At 66.1% G+C, this 17,625-nt stretch overlaps 5 protein-coding genes across 5 annotated transcripts in view; 2 read left to right on the top strand and 3 right to left on the bottom strand.

Annotated features, from left to right (window-relative positions):
- Window positions 1-23: 23 nt before the first annotated feature.
- Window positions 24-964, bottom strand: EMIHUDRAFT_452477 (hypothetical protein; the record flags this gene model as incomplete). Its single annotated transcript, XM_005763432.1, has 4 exons — window positions 24-86; window positions 164-303; window positions 489-625; window positions 824-964. Coding segments are annotated over 4 exons (480 nt in total), but the record flags the coding sequence as incomplete, so codon positions are not given.
- Window positions 965-3,333: 2,369 nt separating this feature from the next.
- On the bottom strand, window positions 3,334-8,858 carry EMIHUDRAFT_104841 (hypothetical protein; the record flags this gene model as incomplete). Its single annotated transcript, XM_005763433.1, has 15 exons — window positions 3,334-3,601; window positions 3,744-4,024; window positions 4,106-4,291; window positions 4,473-4,661; window positions 4,720-4,818; window positions 5,009-5,147; window positions 5,558-5,626; window positions 5,738-5,834; window positions 6,014-6,083; window positions 6,512-6,694; window positions 6,847-6,930; window positions 6,998-7,153; window positions 7,555-7,602; window positions 7,954-8,057; window positions 8,345-8,858. 15 exons carry the CDS (start codon window positions 8,856-8,858, stop codon window positions 3,334-3,336), a joined length of 2,487 nt encoding a protein of 828 aa, XP_005763490.1.
- Window positions 8,859-9,923: 1,065 nt separating this feature from the next.
- Window positions 9,924-10,416, top strand: EMIHUDRAFT_214837 (hypothetical protein; the record flags this gene model as incomplete). Its single annotated transcript, XM_005763434.1, has 2 exons — window positions 9,924-10,013; window positions 10,081-10,416. The coding sequence occupies 2 exons, from the start codon at window positions 9,924-9,926 to the stop codon at window positions 10,414-10,416; spliced, it is 426 nt and encodes a 141-aa protein (XP_005763491.1).
- A 1,208-nt stretch (window positions 10,417-11,624) lies between these two features.
- EMIHUDRAFT_214838 (hypothetical protein) lies at window positions 11,625-12,892 on the bottom strand (the record flags this gene model as incomplete). Its single annotated transcript, XM_005763435.1, has 5 exons — window positions 11,625-11,664; window positions 11,808-11,833; window positions 12,058-12,110; window positions 12,274-12,307; window positions 12,386-12,892. 5 exons carry the CDS (start codon window positions 12,890-12,892, stop codon window positions 11,625-11,627), a joined length of 660 nt encoding a protein of 219 aa, XP_005763492.1.
- Window positions 12,893-14,568: 1,676 nt separating this feature from the next.
- EMIHUDRAFT_465096 (hypothetical protein) overlaps window positions 14,569-17,625 on the top strand; it is a gene marked incomplete at both ends in the record, with an annotated part of 6,407 nt that continues 3,350 nt past the window's right edge. The window contains 4 exons of the mRNA XM_005763436.1: window positions 14,569-15,190; window positions 15,259-16,439; window positions 16,521-16,670; window positions 17,096-17,380. Of these exons, the coding sequence (XP_005763493.1) occupies window positions 14,569-15,190; window positions 15,259-16,439; window positions 16,521-16,670; window positions 17,096-17,380 (2,238 nt within the window). The remainder of the gene's footprint in view (window positions 15,191-15,258; window positions 16,440-16,520; window positions 16,671-17,095; window positions 17,381-17,625) is intronic.

Raw genomic sequence — 17,625 nt, forward strand, 5'->3', positions numbered from 1 at the left:
GGGAGGGGGGGTGGAGATGGCGGTGGCCTCGTCCTCCGACAGCCTCGCCGGCGAGGCCGCCGCGCCGCCGGTCGGGGAGACGACGCCTGAAAGCAGTTCATTCGCACGGCCGTCGTCGCCTCAGTGGATTTGAGCTCCGGCGGCCGGTCGGGGAGAGGGGGACCCTTGCCCCAGGTCGGTGCGTCGAGGCGGGCGAGCCAGGCCTGCTTCGCCTCCTCCTCCGACACCGCAGCAGGTGCACTCACCTGGGAGGCGACCGCCGAGACGGCAGCGGCGGCCGCGCCCCATGCCGGGACGTCGAGGCTGAGGGCAGGAGGGGGGCGGGAGGTGCAGTGTGAGCGCGCACCGGGCTTGCGAGGTGGGAGCGCGGAAGGGAGCGCGGAAGCAAAGGGGAGAGGCGTGCGGTGGAGAGCAGAGTGCGCACCCGCCGCCTCCCACCCCGCCGCCTCCTCCCCGCCGCCCCACTTCTAGTGGAGACTAGTGGAGACCTGGCCAGCCAGGCGCGCTTGGCCTCCTCCTCGCGCGACAGAGTGTCGCACGCTGCCTCGACGCCAGAGTCGCAGTCCTCGGTGAGGGCGAGCAGCGCCGACGCCTGTCCCGCGACCTCGCTCATCGTGGTCGACGCCTGGCCCCACGAGGGCGCGTCGAGCCGCGCGAGCCACGCCGCCTTGGCCGCCTCCTCCGTCATCGCCGGCGCGGCCCCGGCTGAAGCGCCCCACGACGGAGCATCGGCGGCAACGCGGGCCAGCCACGCCGCCTTGGCCTCCTCCTCCGTCGTCGCCGGCGCAGCCGCGGCCGGGGGCGCGGCCGGCGCCGCGGCGACGGGAGTGCCGCCCTTCGGGCCCCACGACGGAGCGTCAGCGGCGGTGCGGGCGAGCCAGGCGGCCTTGGCGGCGTCCTCAGACTGCTGCATGCGCAGCGTGCCGACGCGCAGGGCAGGGACTGAGAGCGCGACGAGCAGCATATACACACTCGTTCAGCACTCACGACTCTCGGCAGCTCTCTCGCGCGTGATTCCGCGGAAATTTATTTTTTTCTCTGCCTCTCGAGGTTCTCGAGGTGGATATCCTTTGGCCGCGTTGGGTAGCGAGGATTCTCTGCCTCTGTGTGTGTGTGTGCAGCCTACCTAGATTGGGGACAGAGATTTGTTTGTTGTTTGTTGTGTTGTAGATTGGGATGCTTCAACGATTCGATGAACTGGCCCAGCCCCCGTCAACGGAGCGTGCGACGGGAACTCCGATGGAAGGCAACGCGCTTGTTTGATGGCCGCACGAGGCAAATTTGGGCGCTCCGAGCGCCCTCTCGGCGAGAAGGAATGGGCTGTGCATCGGTCAGAGCGTCATGTGTGGTGGCGGCGTGCCGTCCTCCCATCCCTCCCTTGGGTTGTCTCTTTTCTTTCTTTCTTTTTTTGGAGAGTACAAGAAAACCATTCAACTACCCGGGCAGTCTCTGCGAGTTCACAATTCACAGACCTTGTTATTGAGAAGAAAATACGTCCTATGGCGCTTTGCGCTGGTCTATGATTCACACCATCAATAACGCGAAGTAAAGCTTGGTGGCGGGCACCTTCGGGCGCTTTGACCTTCGTGCTTTTGGCTTTTCAAGACCTTTCTGCCGCCGGGCGTACGCAGCGATGGTGCCCAAGCCCGAGATTCGTGCAATGACGGCCCAGGAGTACGACTCGTGCATGGACCTTGCAGCGTTGACGTCTTCACAGGACCGCACTCTCTCGCACTCTCCTTGTGCGCTCTTGCTCCGCGTGGCCACCGCCGCACGAGTGACGCCTTAATCCTCATCACCCAGGCCCCTGCTATCAAGCCACTCGGCATTCCAACCGACGCCTGGCGGGCATTCTGCGCGGCGGACACCCCAAAGGTGTGGCGGATACGATGTGCTCAACACTTGCAAAGCTCACTACCTCTTCCTGCCCTCAGACCGCGGCTGTCGGCTCGGGCCTGTCGCTCGTCGCGGGGGCAAAGGGTGGCCCACAAAGTTGTATGACAGCGTCTATCTCGGCAATATACATCGCCGCATCCTCGGTTGAGTCTCGCGTAGGCGCGCCGCTGGGGTGCCTCTTTTTGCTTCCCTTGGTGTTTGAGGAGCCGGGGGAGGAATTGTACAAGCTGCATCGTGGGCTGACCGTCGCGACAGAGTTCTCCACCGCCGTGTGGACAGACGCCCTAAAGTGGTCGCGCTTCAACGGCCTCGCCGTGGGCTCGCTAGCGGCCGGCCAGGCTCTACGCTGCACCTTGAGCGGCGTTTCGGACGAGGTGACACTAGCTGAGCCCTACTCTACCGAGACACCGACACCGATCATCTTGTGGCGTCCATTTGGTGCCGCGCCTGACTATCTCACTGCTCTACGCCACCTGCCCCTCCTCTTAGGGGAAGAAGGCTCATGTGGAGGTGGCGCTCTGCCTACGCGCGGTCGAGGTGGCTCGTACCCGAGGCCACGGTCGGGGAGCCTCTTGGCCCCCAGGCCGTGCCACGGCATGACACTTAGCCCGCATAAGAGGCTGCCGCCGATCTTAGACCGCGTAAGCACCCCAGCGTGCCAGGGCACACTTAGACCCGCTCAGCCTCGAGGCTCAGAACTTAGACGCATAAAGGGTGTGGATGCTGGGTTGAACGAAATCGAGGGACGCGACCCACTTCGCCACAGACGGTCCCGCGCCTCGCCGCTAAGACGGCGACACGGCCGCAGCTCGTGTGCGTGTCGCCGTCTTTGTCCGGAGTGAAAAGTCCAACGCGCTCGTCGGTGACGGTGTCCCTCGATTTCGCCGCGCTCCGGCACCGCTCCGGGACGCACGCCGGCGAAGCACGTCAAGCTGCTGTACGGCCCCGGAATCGCCTTCCCTCGCTTAGCTAGAATGAGAGTTATTGTGCACATGGCCAGTCTCTACAATATACTCACTGACACCCCCCCTCCCAGAGCTCGTCCCGGTCCGCCACGGCCATCCTCGGCCTCCGGAGGGCCCCCGGCCGCGGCGCGGTGCGGCGGCGTCACAAATCCGACGGCAGAGCACCGGGACGCGGTCGGGCGATCTGAGGTCCAGTGAGGCGTATGCATTGCCCATCCAGGGATATCACATGGACCTATCAACAGGCGCCTGCGGCGGAGCAGGAGGGCCCGGCGCACAACCCCCTGTTCAACTCACCCTCCACACCCCGTAGACTTTAGTGACTACTACCCAACCAGCCGTTGGAAAAAAGGAAAGCGGTGGACGCACGGCTCGTATAGAACCCTGCACAAAGATCGCACGGGCGGGGACCTGTTTTCCTTTTTACCCATCTCACAGTGAGGTGTCCGTTTTTATTTATTTGTTTATGCTCTCATCTCGGCGCAGTCGTCGCCGGGAGCAGCCTTTCGAGGATGCGGTCGAGGCGGAGTGCTGGCGCCGCCGCCTCGCGCGCGTGGCTTCGCCACACGCCGCGGTGCGCGGCGATGGCCTCGATGCCGCGCGCATGGAGCTCGCTGCGTCGGGTGGGGCGCGTGAAGAGGTCGCGGACCGGCAGCGCGTCGAGCGGCTGCGGCGGCCAGAGCTGGCGGAGGTCGGACAGGTTGAGCAGCAGAGGGACGGTGAAATCGATCGGCCGGTGCCTACGGGGTGTGTACACGGCATCGATGCCGTGTTCGGAGCACCGCATGAAGCACGCGGGCTACAGGTACTGAATACGGCTGAGCACGGCTGACTAGGGCTGAGTGCGTCTCCTCTCGAGAGCCGGCTGGAGCGCAAGGGTACGTGTTCCGCGTCCAGGCCAAGAGAGATGGGGAGAGAAGGGGAGAGATGGGGAGAGAGTCCGCTTCTAGGGGGCGGTGCGTCAGCTTGTTCTTCTTTCCGCCGATGTGCTCGCCCTTCTCGAGGTGGTTGGTCGAGAGGGAGGACTGGTTCGGGAAGGACGGGTAGAGGAAGACGCCGCCCGAGAGGTGCGACAGCTCGATCATGAACTTCTTCCACGACGTGGACCAGCCGTTCGAGGCGGAGCGAGGGACGAGCGGGCCGGGGGCGCCCTCGAGCCGCGCCTGCAAGGGAAGGTTCCGAGAAGTGGCCAGGGAGGGGATGGGGGGGGGGGGGGTAGCAATCTGTGCAAGGGTGATGGCCACCCCAAGTCCTAGTACTGTAGCGGCGCCCCCTCGGGGCTTCTCTTGATCGAGCCGCGCCTGCATGTACGCGCGGAAGAGCAGCCACGGCCGAGGCAGGAAGAGGGAGCCCCACGAGCAGGGAAGCTGCTGCAGGTACAGGTGCGGCACTCCGCCACCCGCCGAGGCCGGCAGCGTGCCCAAGTCCGCCTGTGGTGTGCGGTGTGGTAGGCTTTCCCCCCTCCCCACAGGGGTGGGGCGCGGGGTGGGGTGGGGTGGGGCGTGGGGGGCGAGGGGGTAACAAAGGAGCGGCGATGCAATGAGGAGACGAGCAGAGCAGTCACGACGATGAGATTGACTATGATGATAGCGGGCCAGCCTGCATGTCGACCCTTCGGCGGGGCATCGTCAGCTCGACGAGTCGCGGCGTGTACAGCGAGACGCCGAGGAGTCCGCCCGCCGCGTGCCCGCTCGCCGGCACGCCGCCCCCCTCCTCCCCCGACACCGCGTAGCGCAGCAGCGCGAGCTTGGCGTACACGTAGAAGTACGGCGACACCTCATTGGATGGTGGATCAGTGTCCTGAGTAGTCAGTCCATTGGCGTAACAACTCATTAGTCCATTCGGGGAGTGGCGACACCTCGATGTCGTCCTCGAGCAGCAGGCCGTGCGAGTGGTACCCGTCCGGCGTCCACGCCTCGGCGACGGCCGCGACGAGACCTCCCTTTGCCGCGCGCACCTAGAAATAAAAACAGCAGTGGCAGAAAAAGAAATGTGACGGCGCCTCCCTTGCCGCGGGCACCTAGAAAAACGAAGCACGTACAAAAAGAAATACGACGCCGTTCCCTCTGCCGCGCGCACCTAGAAAAGGAAAAAGGCCTCCCGTGGCAGAACCAGAAATACGAGGCGACTCCCTTTGCCGCGCGCACCGCCAGCCGCGTTGCGCCGTGCGGCCACGCCCAGCCGCGCGAGAGGGCGAGCGTGCCGGCGTCGGCGTCGGCGTCGGCGCTGATGGACAAGTCGACCGTGTCCCCGAGGAAATGCGCGGCAGAGACGGACGCGAGGAGCCTAGAAGCGGAATCTCTCCCCCCATCTCCCCCTGCATCTCCCCATATCTGGCAGCAGAGACAGACGCGAGGAGCCTCTCGAGCGAGGCCGGCCTCCGCTCGGTGATGACGCAGAGGGTGACACGGGGCTCGTGCCTAATTAAGCAATTAAGGAATTGATTAGTAGTCGGTGATGACGCAGAGGGTGACACGGGGCTCGTGCCAGCGACGGAGGCCCTCGGGCGGCAGCGTCGCAACCCACTCCAGAAGCGGCAGCTCGGCGGCCGGCGGCTGCAGCAGCGCGACACCGTGCTCCGCCGCCACCTCGCGCGCGGCTTCGGCTAGCGCCTATGAGAAACGAATTTCGAACTGGATAAGAGGTGTGCACATGATAATCGGTCAGCCGCTCCTGCGAGCGCCGTGTCGCCGGACGGTACGACGAGCGCCGCCGGCTGCGTCGCGCCGACCACGTCGTCGAGCGCCACGAGGAGCGCGGCGCACCTGTTAGCCCCCCGGCTATGGGGGTTGCTTCTCTTCTAAGTGTCGCGGACTGCTGCTCCTACTCCTTCTAGCGCGCTTCCTCCTACTCCTACTCCTACTAGCGCGGCGCACCGGCCGGCGCCGTCGTCGCTCGCGCTGCCGAAGTCTGCGCTGGTCAGCTCGAGCATCCGGCCGGCGTCGCGGCAGAGCTCCACGGCGCCGCGAGGGCCTGCGAGTGTCTGGGAAGTGTCTCGGAAGTGTCTCGGAAGTGTCTCGGAAGTGTCTGGGAAGTGAATCGAAAGTGCCTCACAACTCGGAAGTGCCTCGAAAGTCTCGGAAGTGCCTCGGAAATGTCTCGTAAATGTCTCGGAAATGCCTAGTGACGCCTGCGAGTGGCGCGGCCCACACCTCGCACGCACGCCCGACCAAGCTGGAGCCGCCGCCGCGCCGCGGGAGCAGCGCCAGCCGGGGCACATACCTGAGAAGAGTGGCATGAATCGAGTCGTCGGGAGGACTGGAGCCGAGATCTGGCCGAGATCTTCAAGCCGAGTTTTAGCCGATATTGAGCCGAGATTGAGCCGAGATTGAGCCGGGGCACGTACCGCGACGACGGCGCGGCGGCCGCCCGGTAGAGCGGGGCGTACAGCCGCGCCAGCTCCGCCAAGCCTACGTGCTGAATACGCCAACCTCGTGGCGGGACTGCGGTATCGCGCAGAGTCTTCAGAGCACCGCGTGAAGACGAGGGGTTAGGCATGCAGCGTGCACACAGCGGAATACGGCCGAACTTAGCGGAACCCTTCCCCTCTCGAGCGCCGGCTGGAGTACAGGATACGTGTTCCGCTTCTAGGCCGCCAAACCCTCCGGGCCGGAGTCGGCCGGAAGGAGCAGCAACAGCGACGGGCGAACCTCCGGCCGCGAGATTCCAACCTCCGGCCGCGAGATTCCAACCTCCGGCCGCGAGGTTCCAACCTCCGGCCGCGAGGTTCCAACCTCCGGCCGCGAGATTCCAACCTCCGGCCGCGAGATTCCAACCTCCGGCCGGCCTCCGCCCGCAGCGTCTGGTGCGGCCCTCCGCCACGGAGGGCGCGCCTACTCTGAATGAACCACGAATCAACAAGACCTAATTAGGACGAATTCGCCCTCCGCCACTGGGGCGGCGCCGCTCCCCGCCGCTCCTCCAGCCACAGCTCGCGCCTCCACGCCCTCTCCCGCGCAGCCGTCGGCGGCATAGTGGCCGACACGTCCCTCCAGCCGTCGGCAGTGCCGGCGGGGAGCACGAGCGACGGGAGGTCGCCGTGCTCCCGCAGCAGCGCCGACACGCGCGCCTGATTGGCGGAGAAGCTCATTGGCTGACTGGTGAATGCCGCCGCGCTGCCAAAGTAGCGCCAGCACGCGCGCCTCCTCGCCCTCCTTCCCGCCCTCCTCCCCGCCCTCCTCCTCGCCCTCCTCCTCGCCCTTTCCTCCGCCGGCCGCCTCGCCGGCGACGCCGCGCAGCAGCAGCGGGATCCACTCCACGCGCAGGAGCCAGCTGCCGCGCAGCACGTCCACCTGAATAATAATATGATAATAATAATATTCTGTAATAATAAGAATACAGCTGCCTCGCAGCACGTCCACCTCGATAAGACATTCATACGAATACCAGATTGCTAGCACTAATAAGAATACAGCTGCTGCAAAACACGTCCACCTCGGCCAAGGAGGTGAGCAACGAAGCCTCGCCTGCAGCCTCGCGACATCTCGCGTCATCTCGCGCCATCTCGCGTCATCTCACGCCATCTCGCGCCATCTCGCGCTATCTCGCGCCATCTCGCGCCATCTCTCATCTCGCGCCATCTCGCGCCATCTCTCATCTCGCGCCATCTCGCGCCATCTCGCGCTATCTCGCGCCATCTCGCGCCATATCTCATCAGCGGCGGCCCCTCGCCTGCAGCCTCCGCCCCGTGCACCGTCACAGGCCGCATCGCCTCGAAGGTGTCTGGCAGGAGGAGGGTCGCCTGCTATGGGTGCTTCATTAGCGGGTTCGTGAATGGGCTGAGGAGTGAGGGCGTGTCTGGCAGGAGGAGGGTCGCCTGTCCGCCGTCCGAGAGAGGCGTCGCCTGCTCCGAGATCGAGCCGAGATCACTCCGAGATCGGGCCGAGATCGCACCGAGATTGGGCCGAGATTGGGCCGAGATTGGGCCGTGATTCCCCCGCGGCGGGTCGGCTAGGGCCAGGCTAGGGGTTTAGGCTTGTGGGGCGGGGCGTGTCGGGCCGAGGCGGGAGGGGAGGAGAGAGGGTGGGGGGGTTCGCTCCAGAGTGAGCGGAGATTGAGCGGAGATCAAGCGGAGATTGAGCGAGACACTCACCAGATTGAGCCGAGATTGAGCCGAGATACTGCCGAGGTTCAGCACCGCCTGCTCCCCCGCAAGTGCCGTGTCGTACAAGCACCACCCCGCCAGGCCGACGACACCTACCAAACCGAATCAACGACCCATCAGCTGATTAGCGGCAAGCGAGGACGCTCGCCCCCCCGCCACGCCGACGGCGCCTGTGAGAATGAGTCGTGGAGTCATCAGCTGATTAGCGGCAGTAAGGACAGCCCTGTCCGGCCGACGGCGCCGCCGCTGCCGAGCGAGGCTGCCAGCAGCGCCTCCACCGCCGCCGGGCCGGGCGTCACGTGCGAGTCGAGCAGCAGCACGAAGGCAGACGGCTCCTGCAGCGCGAGCGCGAGCCGGCCAAGCCGACCTCCCATCGCACCGCCCGGACGCTCCCCGCCGCCGCCGCCGCCGCCGCCGCCGCCGGTAACTGCACCAAAGACGGAGACGCTACTGCCGCCGCCGAACGAGCGCGCGACTGCGCGCGCCGCTGCCCCGCCGTCGGCGGCGCGGTAGGCATCCACCAGGGTGGTCGCCGGCGCCGCTGGCCGCTGGGCGGAGAGGGCCGCCAGCTGCCGCTCGAGCTGCGCCGCGTCCCTCCACTCGAGCACCGCCGTCACCGAAGCCGACGCCGCAGAGGCATGCGCGGCAGCGGCAGCGGCTCCCTGCGTCGGCACGTGCGGCTGCAGCGAGGAGAGCGCCTTGAGCGTACGCCTCAGCTCCTCGGCTGCGGGTGCCGCTGCGACGCCGGCCGCCGCCGGATCATGGTGAGCTTGAGCTGCGGAGCTGTCGGCGGCAGAGAGATGCCGCTCCAGCACGAGCATCTGCGAAATGGTCCAGCAGATGCATGTGGCGACGAGGCCGGCGAAGAGCAGCCGAAGCCTCAGTAGTGGCATGGAGCCTCAATCGTCGGCGGCGGCAGCCATCGAAATAAAGAATTCTAGCATAAGCACCTCTCACAGCAGACTGGCACGAACTAGCACCACAAAAGGAATAAAATAAATAAATAATTCTTCGTGGCTTCTCTCACTCCTTTTTTTTACATATGTAGCTCTTCGAACATACCCGTAGGTGAACTGCTGACAGGGTTTGCGATGAGGAGCGATCCGAACGTGGTATTCGGGTGATTATATCACTACCGCCGAAGCGCAAGCGCTTGGAGCAAGGGAACCGCCACGTATGGGTCCCAGACTAGCACCCCACCTCGCGGGCCGACAGTCTGGCCCAGCGAGGCTGCTGCGGAGCACTCGGGGCCGACGTTCTGGCCCAGCGATTTTTAAATCCCTCGCATCACACTGAGCTGGGCGACGGCTAGCGCACCACACCCCTCTCCTCAAAATCCCTGTGTGGTGGCGGCGTGCCGTCCTCCCATCCTTCCCTTGAGGTGTCTGTTTTCTTTCTTTCTTTGACTTGTGGTAAAATTCTTTCTTTCTTTGGGCACGGGACTGGCGGCACTGGCACTAGCACTAAGGAAAGGTCTCCGGTAAACGTCTCCACACACAAGGTGGTCGGGCAAGGGGCCGGGCAGGCTGCCTGGCGACTCCACGTCTAGACGACAGGAGCCCGACGGCATTCAAAGTGTGTGTGTGTGTGTGTGTGTGTGTGTGTGTGTGTGTGTGTGTGTGTGTGTGTGTGTGTGTTGTGAGCTTGTGCGCGTGTTGGACCTTGACATGCGGCAGAAGGCTCTCGATGGCCGAAGCGTTAAAGTTCGAAACGCCGATCGCCCGCGCGCGGCCGTCGAGGGCGAGCCGCTCCAGCATCACATCCAGGGCCGGTGAGCTGAGAAGCGCATCCAGCGGGCCGGATGATCGGGATCGGGTTGCGGGCAAGAGAGCCCTAGCCCCGGGGGTGCGCGTTCGCAGGGCAAGGGCCTTAAAGTAAACACGGGTTCATCCAGTGATCTTTTTTGTTTTATTGACTTGAAACGATCACAACGCCCGTCGCGGCGGCGCGCGAACGCAATGCTGCATCGTTCAGGCTCGCTTGTCGTCCTCCGATTCGTCGCCATGGTCGGGCACTTTTTCGCTGCGCTTGTCTTCACCTTCTCGAGGGTACGCCGGGCCCTCTCAGTCTGACACACCGCGATCCCCTAATCGGCGTGCCCGTGCTCCGTCGCAGAGAGACAACGTCGTTGTCGCCCTCAAGTTTGACTACACCGACGCGGAGATAGACGATGGCGTGCACGAAGCCAGTGTAGCCTCCGCCCTCATCTTGTCGTGCTTTGCGATAGAGGCAGTCGCCTTTTTCGGCGGCTGCTCGCTCTTTTCGGCTCTCCTCACGCTGCTGCACCTCACGTGTCACACAATTGGTGGCATCCTGCTCGCGCTCGTCGTCCTGACTAAGGCGCACTACCAGTGGGCCTGGTATATCTTCGCCTTCTTTTCGGCGGTGCCAGCAGCTGCCGACCTGTGTGCGGTGGTTTCAATGTGCATCCACCGAGACAAGCGCTGGTGAGGAACGCTGAACGCTGGCGGCTCTGGGAACGTGTGCGGTGTGGGGGTCGGCGTTGTCGAGAGTACGGTAGTAGAAGCCGGCGGGTGCGCATGAGGTGTAGTACGTTTAAGCGCGCGTAAACGAACGCTGTGTGTAACACACACCCTGAGCGGAACCGGCCCCATCATCGGCGTTCTTGAGCGCGGCGCCCTCCTCTGCTCCCCGTCCCGTGGCCTCTGGCACCGCCTTTGCCCCTAGCCCTGCCAGCACCTCGGCCACCGTCCGCAGCGCCCCCGCCGCCCCCGCCGCCCCCGCCCCTCCCGCCCCCGCCACCACCGCCTCCGCCGCCTCCGCCGCCGCCTCCGCCGCCTCCGCCGCCGCCGCCGCCCCCGCCGCTTCCGCCGCCTCCGCCGCCCGGCTTGCTGTTGCCGCCGCCCCTGCCTCGTCCGGTGTCCCTGCTGCGGTTGCGATCGCGTGGGGAGCACGACACGGCGGGCGGCGGAGCGGCGGCGGCTGCGCGGCCGCCCCGGTCAGGCACGCTGCCAATCAGTACCCGCTTGACCGCCACCGCCGCGGCGGGGTCGGCGCGCCGCCTCCTCGACTCGAGAAGGCTCGCGTCTGCTGCAAAGGCATCCTCTACCTGCGGTGGATAAGGTAAGGTAAGGTCAGGTGAATTTCTCCACTCCGCGCACACGCGGGGCAAGGGCCAGGCTAGTCCCTCGCGTCTCCACGTCTAGACGACAGGAGCCCCACGGCACTAAACGCGCTGTGCCCGGTGCGCGTGGGTGAGCGCTTACACCACAGAGGTCGTGATCATAACCACCAACCACATCTCCCCTCGTCTCCCCACATCTCCCCAGAGGCCGTGCTCGCACTCGCTTTCCTGTGTGGCCCAGTGCTGCCATCTGACTGTCGCCGCCGCCTGTCCGCTCCTTGACTGTGCGTGCGAGCCCCGGGGCTGTGCGGGTGCTTGTATGCATATGCGCCGGCTCCTGAGTGATGGTTCGGACGGTCTTCACACCAGTGTGATGGGGCCCCCCACCTTCAGAGTGGTTTCTTTTTCCAGGGCGGAGTGTGCGGACGTCCCAGTATGGTGGCGCGTGGCGCGGGGCGCAAGTGCAGACGTGGGGCCAATGTCGGAGTGGTCAGCCGGGCCGTGCCGTACGAGGCGTGCGAGGAGAGGGAATGCCGCGGAGAGGAGTGCAGACACATGCGTGCCCTCTCTTGCGCTAGTCGGAGTACGAGACCGCGTCTTTCCCCTCTAGGCTCCTGCACAGTGACCGCTGTGGCGGCAGGCAACAGCTCGTCGCAGAGTGTGCGGCCACCTGTTCACAGCTGCAGCTGTGAAGAGGCGCCGCTCACGCGTCTCGTCGCAGAGTCGGCGGGCGTCGCCGGCGTCGTCAGTCGGTGACTCGTCGGACTGCAAGCTGGAGTTGACCTAAGGGAAGGTACAGTACACTTCTCCACACACACACACACGGAGCGGTGGTGGGGCAAGGGCCGGGGCAGCCCTCGCAACTCCACACCCAGACAGGGTTAGGGTTGGGGTCAGGGTCAGGGTTGGGGTCAGGGTTCGCCCGGTCACGAGGCGGGGGACGTCAGATCATATCTCCCCATATCTCCCCGGATCTCCCCAGATCTCCCCAGATCTCGTGCCTGCACGTGGAGCCGCTCGAGCAGCATCTGCCGGCGCGTCGCGTACTCGGACCGCAGACCTTGCCGATCCGGGAGGTGTGTCAGTCGTAGTCCATTTGCCCTCTCGCATGTGCGCGTGCGTGCTAGCCTCGCGGCGAGTAGCTGTGCTAAAGTCCCTCGCCCTCTGAGTGAGCCGCGTGTGCGTGCCCCTTCCCCGATGTCTAATTGTTTCTTGTCGCGGACCGTCGTTCAAGGCGCCGAGCGCCGCCACTGCCTCCTCGCCGTACGCGCCCCGACAGAGGAGTGCGCCACCTGTTCACAGCTCGACCTGTGAAGAGGCGCCGTTCACAGCCACAGCCTCTGCGCCGCCGGCCCCGAGAGAGAGGAGCGCGCCGCTGTGCGTGGCAGTCGCAGTGTCCGCCGCAGAGCAGCCGTCATCGGCGAGGGTGTCGGCGGCCGACCGCAGACGCGCGAGCACTGCACCCACCGTCTCGTGGCTGCCTGGGCTGGACAGGCCCAACGCAGCAGCACAGCTGAGCAGCGCCGACCGCTCGTCCGGCGGCAACTCGACCAGCAGTGCGGCTTCCGAGGTGGCCGGCGAAGCGGTGGCGCCGCCATCCGTCTGCGCCAGAATGCGATGCGCGTGCACCAGAGAGACCAGCGTGGTGATGGCTGCCGCGCGAGCGGCGATGTGGGATGGCTCTGGCGAGGCCATCTCCGCGGAGACCACCTCCGCTGGCAGCAAGCCAATCAGCCGGCACCTCACCGCGGCAAAGAACTTGTCCTGCGAACAGAGGAGGCTGTGCAGGTGCGCCTCGGACGTCGGCAGCACGCTGGCGAGAGCAGCCGCGGCTTCCTCCATATGTGTGCTTTCCAAAAGAAATCCAAGCCCGTGCTCGTGTGATGCTCGCCAAGCCAGTGGATGTGTGTGTGTGTGTGTGTACTCACGCCAGTGGATGTGGGAGTCCACCGCGCACCGCGCTGCGAGCCTGTCGTGTCCCTTGTCAGGAGCAGGAGAGCCCCACCTGTCCCCCTGATCGTCCTTCCAAAATCCTGCTCGTGCAGGTGGGGACCCTGTCCTCGTCCCATCCCTCGTTTGGCGTGTCTGTTTTCTTTCTTTCTTTTGCTCGCCAAGCCCCGTCGATGAGTGGTCAGATGGTTAGTGCCCGAGAGCGAGGGGTCCGGGGGGGAGCACAAACATAGGACGCCCAGCCTTGCCCTCGTGCCGCCGAGTGCATATCCTATGCGAGAGAGATCCCCTGTGCCCTGTGCCCAGCCCTCTCCGCGCGGCGATGCGCCCTCCCCCCTCGCTTTTGTAAAATCCTGCAAAGGTGGGGACGTGTCTGTCCTCGACCCAGCCCTAGCTTGGGATGTCCGTTGTATTTATTTATTTATGTGTGTGTGTGTGTGTGTGTGTGTGTGTGTGTGTGTGTGTGTGTGTGTGTGCACTCACTCACACTCGTGTGATGTGTTCTCGAGGTGCAACTTGTCCTATACGAGAGAGGAATCCCTGGGACCCTGTCGTGTGGGTGAACCCTGCCCAGCCCCCCTCCGTGTCGCGATGCGCTCCCCGCTCCCGTTCCCCTGTGTGTCCCTGATCGTCCTTACAAGATCCTGCTCGTGCAGGTGGGGACCCTGTCCTTCTCCCACCCCTCGTTTGGCGTGCCCGTTTTATTTGTTTGTTTGTTTGTGTTCTCGAGGTTCTTGGAGCACTTGGAGTGCAGTCGGTAACCTCACATCCAGGGCCGGGGAGCTAAGAAGCGCACCCAGCGGGCCGGATGATCGGGATCGGGTTACGGGCTAGAGAGCCCTAGCCCCGGGGGTGCGCATTCGCAGGGCGTTCTCGAGGTTGATATCCTTTGGCCGCGGTTGGGTAGCGAGGATTGGTGTGACGCGATCCACGCAGGCGTGTTTTCTGGCGGCCGACCGTCAGTGCACGGAGTTGCCCCTTCTCCGTGTGATGTGTGCGTGTGTGTGTGTCTTGTCTTGTGGTTCTGTGTGTCGCTCCTGTGGGGGTGTGAGCGAGGGCCGAGGGGCAGAAGGGGCGGGGGCGTGCGGGGCAGAGGCTGTATGTGCGTGTCGGGCCGGGGTGTGAGCGAGGGGCAGAAGGGGCGGGGGCGTGCGGGGCAGAGGCCCAACGTCGGGCGGCTTGTCGGGGTCCGGAGAATGAATTCGAGGGGGGAACGAGGAGGGGGGAATGGGCGGTCGGCGATGGGGTATGATGCAACCTGGATGCAACCGGGCGTACGGGGTAGTCGTCACACCCTCCTGCCTCGAAAGGGCGGGGCTGTCCCGGGAAGCCGGGCAGCGTGACGCACAACTGAACCCTCCCATACGTGTTGGGCTCCTCCTTCGCTGTCCCATCTCCTCATCTCTTTCCCGCCTGGGCGGGGCAGCGGGCGGGCGCGCGGTGCGGCGCGGCGTGTGCGTGTGTGTGCGACTGCAACAAGGGACCGCTTGCAAGGGACCATTGGGCTTGTACTATTAACAACGAAGGCGCTCTCAAAAAAAGAAACACGATGTCTTGTATACACATTTATGGCGCCGCCCGCGCGCAGCAGCGCAGCAGCAGCAGCAGCAGCACCGCCAGCCGCGGATTACAACCAGGCGGTCGGCGTCGCGGTGGACGCGCTGCTCGAGCGGGCGCCGAACCCGCGCCGCTGCGAGAGTGGCGAGGTCTTCAAGGGCCCGGTGACCGTGCTCGTAGATGTGAAGGACGAGAGCGGCGCAGTGATCGGTCAAGTCGAGCGCCCCATGACGCTGTCGGACGCGAAGAAGGCGAAGGGCGGCTTCCACGCCAGGGTCCAAGCCATCAACGCGTGGCTCGCCGCGGCGCAGCCCGATGTACCGCTCATCCCCGAGTACTGCGCCGGCTGGGCCGTGCCCGGCGTCTACCTGCGGACCGACAAGGACGGCAAGCGGAAGGACGAGTGCATGGCGGACTTTCCCTCGCAGAAGCGGTGGAGCGGCGAGTGGTGGCGCTTCTGGCGGGAGCACATCGAGCCGGCGATCGCCGGCAAGGTTCCGGGACCCCCGCGCAAGTCGGTGTACCGGAAACTGTCCGATCTGCGGGAGGGTCCGGCGCCGGCGCCCGAGAGTGCAGATGCGGCAAGCGGCCGCAGGGCCAAGCGGCAGAAGCTGGGCCCGGCCGCGTCGGCAGGTGAACGTTTCAGCCCTGCTCGCCCGTAGATGAGCCTGTCGCCTGCTAACGTCTGACCTGGCGCGCAGGCGCGGCCGGCAGCCATTCGGCAAGCGCGGCCGAGCCGCTCGTGGGCGCCGTGGTCCCGGTGCACGGGCCCGGTGAGGCGGAGGGCTTGCGCTTGCACCCGCCGGCGCCGGCGCAAGCGGCGGTGGCGGCGGCGCGGGCTGAGCGGGCCGAGCCGCCACCCGCCGCCGCGTCCCCACGGCGCCGCACCAAGGCCGGCAGCGGCGGAGGCGGCGGAGGCGGCGGCGGGAGCGGGAGCTGCAGCGGCGGGAGCGGGAATGGCGCGAGCGTCGGGAGCGGCGAGAGCAGCGGAGGCGGCGAGTACGAGGCTCCGGCTCCTCCTCCCCCAACGGTGGTGGGGGCGGCGAGGGCAGCGGAGGAGGCGGAGGCGGCGGAGGCGGAGGAGGCGGAGGAGGCGGAGGAGGCGGCGGCGGCGGAGGCGGCGGAGGCGGCGGAGGCGGCGGCAGGACAGCAGGCTGCGCAGGAGCCGCTAGTCGCCGAGGCGGAGGGCTTGCGGCTGCACCTCTCGAGCAGCAGTGCCACCGGGTACAAGGGCGTGTCCATAGAGCGCGGTGTGTATGGCTCGCGCTTCCAGGCGAGGCACACGGTGGACGGTAGACAGGTCCGCTTCGGCTCCTTCGGCACGGCGGTGGAGGCGGCGGTGGCGTATGCGCGGGCGGTCGGGGAATACACCCCAGCGGTGCAAGCCGAGCCAACGGCTGTGGCTGCAGAAGCGAAGGTGGTTGCAGAAGCAGAGGGCTTGAGATTGCACCTCTCCAGCAGCAGTGCCACCGGGTACAAGAACGTGTGCAACAATGGCTCGCGCTTCCAGGCGAGGCGCTGGGTGGACGGTAGACAGGTCTGCTGCGGCTACTTCGGCACGGCGGTGGAGGCGGCGGTGGCGTATGCGCGGGCGGTCGGGGAATACCAGCCTCCGGCTCATCCTTCTCCGGCGGTGGCTGCAGAAGCGGAAGGCTTGAGATTGCACCTCTCCAGCAGCAGTCCCACCGGGTACAAGGGCGTGCAGCAGCGCCCCTCCGGCCGCTTCAAGGCGGGGCACAGGGTGGACGGTAGACAGGTCTGCTACGGCACCTTCGACACGGCAGTGGAGGCGGCGGTGGCGTACGCGCGGGCGGTCGGCGAGGCGCCGGGCCAGGCCGAGTTGGCGGCAGCAGCGGCGGCGAGGGCAGCGGAGGCGCAGGCTGTGGAGGCGGCTTGCAGCGCAGCGCGAGCCGGGTGCCCTGTCCAGGACACGTCCACGACACGTCCTGGCCATGCCCCGTAGGCAGCCAAGGCGGTGCGCGTCGCCAAGGCCGAGCAGCTGCGGCAGCTGCGGCAGCTGCGGGAGCAAAAGCGACGGCTGCAGGAGCAGAAGCCGCTGCTGCAGGAGCAGCGGAGGCGGGCCGCAATCGAGGAAGGGAGGCCCAGAAGCGGAGTACATCTTCTCGTATCCCAACCAGCGCTCGAGAGGACACGTACTCAGCCGTATTCGGCCGTCTTCCGCTGCTTTCGCTGTATTCGTAGCCCCTCGTATTCACGCGGTGCTACGAATGCACTGCACGAGACCGTCCTCCCGCCTCGAGGTTGCGTGTTCGCCACGTAGGACCAGAGGCGACTCTTCGAGGAGGTGGAGACACACGCACACGCACGCGCACACGCACGCGCACGCGCGCGCACGCGCACGCGCACGCACACGCACACGCACACGCACACGCACGCATCGCTCACCCACGCGCACTGGGCCTTGCACTTCTAGTGCCACGAGGCTCCCGTCTTCTAGACGTGGAGTCGCGAGGGTCGCCCCCCCTTGCCCCACCACCCTTGTGTGTGGAGAAGTTTGCCCTACCTCACCTTACCTAGGCGGCCAGCCGCCAGCGCCAGCCCCAGGCGGGCGGGGGCGGTGGGAGCGGCGGAGGGGGAGGGAGCGGCGGCGGGAGCGGTTGCGGCGGCGGCGGCGGCTGCGGTGGGTCCAGCAGCGGCGACGCAGGGTCGAGCGGCGGCATCGTCGACGTCGACTGCCCGTTGGACGCTCTCGTGGCGGCGGTGCTCGCTGGAGCCCCCCGCGCTGTGCAGGACCCTTGGGGCTGCCTTGGTTTGCAGCAGTTGACGGGCCGCGAGGCGAGCCGGAAGCGGTACCTGCAGCTGGTGCGGCGGCTCCACCCGGATCGGTGCGGCCACCCGCGCGCCGGAGAGTGTTTCGCGCTCGTCGAGGAGGCGTGGCGAGCCATCGAGGCGCGCGGGGAGGGCGGAAGGAGCGCCGGATAGATTCGGCGACGTTCACGTACCGTTTACCCCGAAAGTGGCCACTGAACATCTTATGCGCCATGCGACACACATACCTCCTCTTGGAAAAGTTATTTAGGATCACCCCCCTACCGCCGCCCAGTACG

Source organism: Emiliania huxleyi, assembly GCF_000372725.1.
Source record: "Emiliania huxleyi CCMP1516 unplaced genomic scaffold EMIHUscaffold_63, whole genome shotgun sequence".
Classification (NCBI taxonomy): domain Eukaryota; phylum Haptophyta; order Isochrysidales; family Noelaerhabdaceae; genus Emiliania; species Emiliania huxleyi.